Source organism: Pistacia vera, unplaced genomic scaffold, assembly GCF_008641045.1.
Source record: "Pistacia vera cultivar Batoury unplaced genomic scaffold, PisVer_v2 Contig40, whole genome shotgun sequence".
NCBI classification, from domain to species: Eukaryota; Viridiplantae; Streptophyta; class Magnoliopsida; order Sapindales; family Anacardiaceae; genus Pistacia; species Pistacia vera.
In genome coordinates, this window is record NW_022196224.1 from 603,335 (window position 1) to 610,110 (window position 6,776).

The 6,776-nt window shown below is 34.2% G+C and overlaps 1 protein-coding gene across 1 annotated transcript; it reads left to right on the forward strand.

Annotated features, from left to right (window-relative positions):
- The first annotated feature begins 4,912 nt into the window (after window positions 1-4,912).
- Window positions 4,913-5,803, forward strand: LOC116141548. The gene has a single exon (XM_031427047.1). The coding sequence runs from the start codon at window positions 4,913-4,915 to the stop codon at window positions 5,801-5,803; it is 891 nt and encodes a 296-aa protein (XP_031282907.1).
- Window positions 5,804-6,776: the final 973 nt, after the last annotated feature.

Sequence of the window (6,776 nt, forward strand, 5' to 3'; positions counted from 1 at the left end):
TCTTCTCCTTTTTCATGCTTTCTTATCTGGGTATTTGCTTTTTTTCTTGTTCTTGTGTTTTTTTATTTTGATGTGTGCTGTTTGTTTGACTTGAACAATCATCTTCTATGGAAGAGAGAATCACTCCTGAAAGTAATTGCCGTTGAAGATGAGATGAAATGAAGATAACGAAGATGAAACAAAGCTGCCGTTGAAGTGGAAATGAAAAAATGAAGAGATAGAAATGAAAAATTGATGAAGAAATTTAGGAATAGACTAATGGAAGAGGGCAAATATGGGTTAGGGCTTGAAAGAATGAAAAATTGAGGAAAAATGTAAAAAAAATAAAATCACATTTAGGAGGGGGTTAGAGTTGACCCGCTTTTTTTCCAAAACCGATTAGACTGGGGGGTTGCTACAGTATCTCCGGTCAACCGTGGGTCATACTAGGTGAATTATATAATCTGGGTTTTATGCTAATCCGGCCCGGCTTAGTGGCCGGGTCTCGATTGAACCGGCCGGACCGGACCGGGTTTTAAAACATTACTTAAAACACAAAAAAAACCAATAATAATGTAAATATATATATATAATAAACATACCCGTATAACGCGCAAGCTTTCCATTTGGTTACTTATATAATTCTGGGACTTCTTGAATCTTGATCCCTATCTTTTTTCAAAAAAGATATCACTATTGTTGGTTTGGTTTATGTTAATCCATGTAAAATGTAAATGGTACAAAATCAATTTCATACAATAAATTAACGTTCACAATATTCTTTCCATTTAAAAAGAAAAAAAAATCCTCAAAATTTTAGAATGAAACTCAAATTGTATAAGCTCTTGAATTTTAAAGTTATAAGATGCATACCCAAAAAAAAAAAAATTACTTCTTAGGAAAATAAAGAAAAAGGAAAATTTTTGAATTTCTTTTCATAATTATCATCCAAGGGGCACAGTTTTTCTAAAATAAATTAGGAGATTATTTTTCTTCATGACCAGTAGTTTTAATTACAAACTTTTACAATGAATTATATTCTGATAATAATAGTGCTATCCTTCTTAAAAAGAAAAAGAAAATCTCAAAATTTCCCCTTTCAATTTCTATATGATGTTGAAGTTTTAAGATATCTTCTGGGATGAGTGACTTATAAAATAAATGAGAGAATTAATTTCTTTTAATGTTATGTAACATTTTTTTTTACAATTCTATCCTTTAAGCGAGTTTGTGGTGTTTGTTTTAGTATTTTGAGTAGTATTTTTGAAATGTTATTTGTAGGTGGAGTTGGGTGATTATTACGAGGTAGAATTTAAAAATAACAAAAAAACCCCCTTAGTTTGCTAATTTACTAAACACCCCAATATATAATTTTTTGTAAAATGACAAAAACACCCCCACCCACCCACAGTTGCCAGGTTCCGGCCACCACCACCGGAATCTAGTCGAAATTTAGCATTACGGTGCATGACCGGTTGGATCTGGCCATTCGTGTGCCGATCTAGCCTCTTTCGGCCAGATCCGACCGTCAGCCACGACCAAAAATATGGCCATCGTTGACCGTCAATGATGGCCAACTCAACGACGACCATCTCTTAGCCGTCAGATCTAGCCTTTTCTGGCCATATCCACTGAGAATCTGGTCGAAAAAGGTCAAATCGGCCAGTAGTGCACCGTTGTCACAGATTTCGGCCATCACCGATGGTGGTTGTTGGAATCTGACAACTATGGGTGGGTGGGGGTATTTTTGTCAATTTATAATTTTTTATTGGGGGTGTTTTTGTCAATTAACAAACCTAAAGGGTTTTAAATAATTTCTTAATTTAGGATATGATTTTGAAAATAAGGAAACAAACGAGCATTTGTATTTGGAATAGGGATAGGATAGTAGTGAAATAATGAAAAAAAATCGGCCGAGTTTACAGGGTATTAACAATCTTACAAAAGTAAACTCTTTGCCTAAGCCCACAATATTGAACTTGAGTTGGGCTAACCCAATTAAAGCTCTATTTACCACCCTTAAGCATCCATTTTAGAAGACTCAGTAGAGTGGTGAAGATTCGCCCGCCCCCCACAACCTCATTTCTTTATTATATGAATTTGGATTCCTTATTGTGGGAAATAACATACAATTGAGTGTTTTTCAATTATCCAATAACAGGTTCTTGTAATGTAAAGCCCAAATGATTATTAAAAATTAAACGCTTCAAGAATAGGCATTTTAATATGATTACCATGAGTATAATATTACTTTAAATCACTTAATTTATTTATTACAAGTCAATCATCAAATTAAATTATAATATGATTCTTATACAATTTATATCATAGATTTAGTATTTATAGGACTATTAAATCACCTGTTATAATTTTATTTTTTATATGACACACAATGACAATTAGATTGACCAAAATTTTGTATTAATATCAATTATTATACTTGCTAGGGTTTATTTGTCCTGCAGTTTCTGGGCAATTCTGTGACACTCTCATTTTAACTTTTATGTTATGTTCTTTTTACAGGACCCTAAGAAAAATTGCATAAATCAGCAAATGCATTTTACACTAAACGATTCTACACGATTATTCTCAAACTGTTAAATGTCTTTTCATTTGGAGGAAAACAGAATTGCAGTTTTGTTTGGACTGTCCAAGTTAAGGCCAGCCCAAGTATTAATTTCTGGCCCAAAAACAGAGCTATAAAGGTTATATCCTGAAGGTCTTTGATAACCAAACGTAGAACCAATGAGCCCATAATTTAAATATAATCCTTAAGGNCCAATTATATATAGCATAACTACAAGAACTATAAGATTTATTTAATGATGGATTGATTTAATAAAATGAAGATACTTTTATGTTTGATATCACATACTCCTGAGTCGATCAACTGGGTACGGATTTTTTTTTTCTGTTTTTTGGTAATTTATATGTAGTTATTTGTATGATTCCTTTACCATATTCTCTAAAATTCCTCACTGTGTGAAACTTTATTTGTTAATTTAGAGAGTCAATAATTTAATGAATAAAGATAACTTGACAAACACTTCTCACAACTTTCTCTCACAAACACTAACGTGGCAACTTGCAATTGGTCAGACGGGACCCATTATGAGCTGACCAATTACGAGCTGACATATTGTGTTTGTGAGAGAAAGCTAGTGAAAATGATTTGTGAGTGTAATATTACTGTATTTTAATATACTTAGATTTTGACTGTTTGGCTTTTAAGATTTTTTGGGTTTGCCAACACTGATGCACACTCTTAAACAACATGATCAATTCCCTTTGGTACCACATTTTCACCCTATCCTATTTAATCATATCCAAATACATATTTGTTTTAATATTCAAAATTCTCTTCAAAATACAGTATTATTCTATTCAACTCAAAACATTAACAATTACCTTTCCCAATAAAAGTTTTAAAATTAATAAAAATACTCCCACAAACCCAAGCCGCTATCACCCGCCAGCAATCACCGCTAGCCACCGCCACCGTAACGACACACAACAAGCTAGATCTAGCCAGCGTACACCTATCTGTCTGTTTCTGGCCAGATCTACGACCAAAGATTTTGCTGTTGATGACCAAATCTGGCCATCAACAGTGGCCCTATCTTGGCTATCAACGAGGGCCAAAAATCTGTTGACGACCAAATTACGGCTATATCTTGACCGTCGTTTGGTCGTTATTGGCCAAAGATCTAGCCATCAATGGTGTCAACGATGGCTAGATCTAGCCATCAACAACTAGAGCTGTGGTTGTAGATCTGACCATTTCCAACCAAATCCATGGTGGATCTGGTCGAAAAAGGTCAGATCAATGCACAACCGGCCAAATCCAGTCGGTCATGCACTATTCCAGTAGATTCCGACCACCTTCCGATGGTGGTGGTCAGTTGCCAATAATATGTGGGTGGGTGGGGATGTTTTTATTAATTTATAAATTTTTATTGTGAGAGATGTTTAATTAAATTAACCAACCTAGGGGATTAAAATATAATCACAATATTTTCAAAAAATGCTATTTAGAAATTTAATAAACACATTTTTAAATTCAAATCATATTTTCGTAAAAATAACCCAACTCAAAACTTTTCGAAATACTATTCTAAAACGTGTCTAAATAGTGTACCAAACGGACCATTAAATTTTCAGCATAATAGATTCACAAATTCCTGGGGAGGTCATTATCCATTTTGCCAACATTATAGAGATACATATTGTTTCACTAACATCAGAGAATGTCTTTTATATTTTTTATTAACACAATCCATCGTAATTTAATCTAACAATTCTCTTATAACTATACATGAGATAAACGATTTAATTAATGGGGTCTATTTTAAAAACTTTGATTTCGTTTCTCTAATTCTCTGATAAATATTATAAGAAACATGATTATTGTTATTGAAATTCTCTTTCTTTGCTACATTCTGCTCAACACAAAATGAAAAACAATAGGACAAAGTGGCATGGTCAAGATTAAATTAAAAAAAAAAATGTTGGGATTGGAAAAAAAAGGGAAAATATATTATTAGAGAAAATAAAAAAATTTTAATTAATTTAATTTACAATTCAGTTTTTTTATGGGGCAAAATGAAAAAATCAAAAAAATTCTAAGTGGGGTCATTTGACCCCATGTGGGTCCGCCCCTATATATATAGTGATAATTATTTGAGAAGTTCCCCCATTTAAACCTGCATTAGTTGAGAAGTTCCTCGGATAATCTTAATAATCACTCTCGACAAAAGCATCTTTCGATCTAATCAAACAATAACACATGTTCATTTCTCATTCACTTTTCGTTTTCTTTGTTATCATACTTTTGATCTTTACTTCATCTTCAAATCAACATATATACTGTTATATTCAAGTTACCTAGCTATAGTGATCACAAACTCACACTCAGTTGTTTTCAACATCAACCATGGTTGCATCTTCATCGAGAGTTACTGGAATTCTCAGGGACTCCATAAAAATCCCAGCCAAAAATGGGAAACTCATCTTCCAACTTATGCCTCTAATCCTCTGTCCATTTTATCTCCTAGTCCTACTTCACGATTTCACCGCCGGGCCCCTAGAGGCCAAGGTTGAAGACGGCTACGAGCGCGGCGAATTGAATCAAAAGGATGTAGGAGCTTTGGTGGGAGTCGAGCTCCTTTTCATGGCGGCCTTCTTGATTATTTTCCTCTTTGAGATGATGGTAACAATATTCTATGCATCAGATCTAGCATATAATACAGCAGGAAGTTCAATGAAGGTGATGGATTTGATGTTGAGGATCAAATCCACATGGACGAAACCTTTAATCACATGGCTATACGTTTCTTTTCTCACAATCATTTACACTGTTTTTGTTTTAATTACAATCAGATTGATCAGCTTAATTGTGTGGAAAGGGTTAGCGGCAATCCTAGCTATAATTTTGTACCTTTATGTGGCTCAAATTTGGGGTCTCGGGTTGGTGATTTCGGCGGTGGAGAGAGATTGTAAAGGAGGAACAGCAGTCAAAAGAGCGAGAAAGCTTCTTGAAGGTCGAAAACTAGAAGGGTTTTTCATTATGTTGATTTTATTCCTACTGAGTGTTCCGATCTATATATTGTTCTATGTTACATTGACGGATGATGATGATGAGCTTGGGGTAATCGCTCAGATTGCTTTTGGGTTTGTTGCAACTCTACTCTTCTGTGTTGTAACATTTTTCTCCTTTGTGGTTTTCACCCTGTTCTACCATGAATGTAAGCAGAGTTATGGGGAGAAATTAGACATGGAAATGAAGTCAGGAGCTGGATGTAGTTTAGTTTCTCAGAAGTGTTAAATTGATCTTTCTCTACTTGATAATATTTAATAAAAGCGGATGTTATTATTAGCTTTATTTGTTGGGAGTATCGTGTACCATACTGGTCCCATATACATTTTAGTAAGGATCAGGCAAACCCACCACCGGAAATTCTCTCGGTATCCACGTAGTTCTCTGACGTTAAAAATGGGTATCGGAATTTAGACATTTTGTAAACGCTTACCCCATCATGGTTGAATATAATTAGCCATATGCAAAGTTTACACGCATCTCAACTAATCATCTAGATTAAATACTTTAGAACTATCAGTTGGATAAAAGTTTTAATAACTATCCCTATTAACAATCGATAAGGAACTTAAACTCAGGACCTCTTGAGTAATATACTCAAGAGTCCCTATCCAACTACTCAACTACTCAGAAATAGTTGATTTCAATAAATTTAGATAATGTAAATTATTTGGTGTTTTCATAGTTAGCAAATTTATTAAAATATTACTAATTAATTGTGATGTATCACAAATATTTATCTTTTAAGTTGTCTCCTAAATATAAGATAAAGGATTATTAGATAAATAAGTTAAAAAAAATATCTGTGGGGACTTGGTTGTTGCAAATTGAAGATTAAAATTTGTTGATGGGGTAAATAATTAATGGCTAAAGGGTAGAACCACAATGGGTCCAATCAGCCCATGTGAAGGAAGCCCCATAAGAGCTTTACAAAGCCCGTATTGGAGAAAAGGCCCAACAAGAAGTGAAGGCCCAAAACATTGAAAAAAGGGCCCACAATTTTAGATAGGGCTTTGAAGTATAAAATCCTGAGAACTTAAAATAGAGTGTAAGATCCTGCGCCAGGAGTCCATGAACCAGGAATCAGGAGCGTGTCTGAGGACCTACTTTCATCCAACGGACCTCAAGGGGGAACGTCACAAAGCCACTCAATTAAACCCAAGTGGTTTTAGCGATTAGCCGTGGTTTTGAGCCTACTGAA

Coding starts and splice junctions, on each gene's coding strand:
- LOC116141548 (XM_031427047.1), top strand. CDS start 4,913: ATGGTTGCATCTTCATCGAGAGTTACTGGAATTCTCAGGGACTCCATA.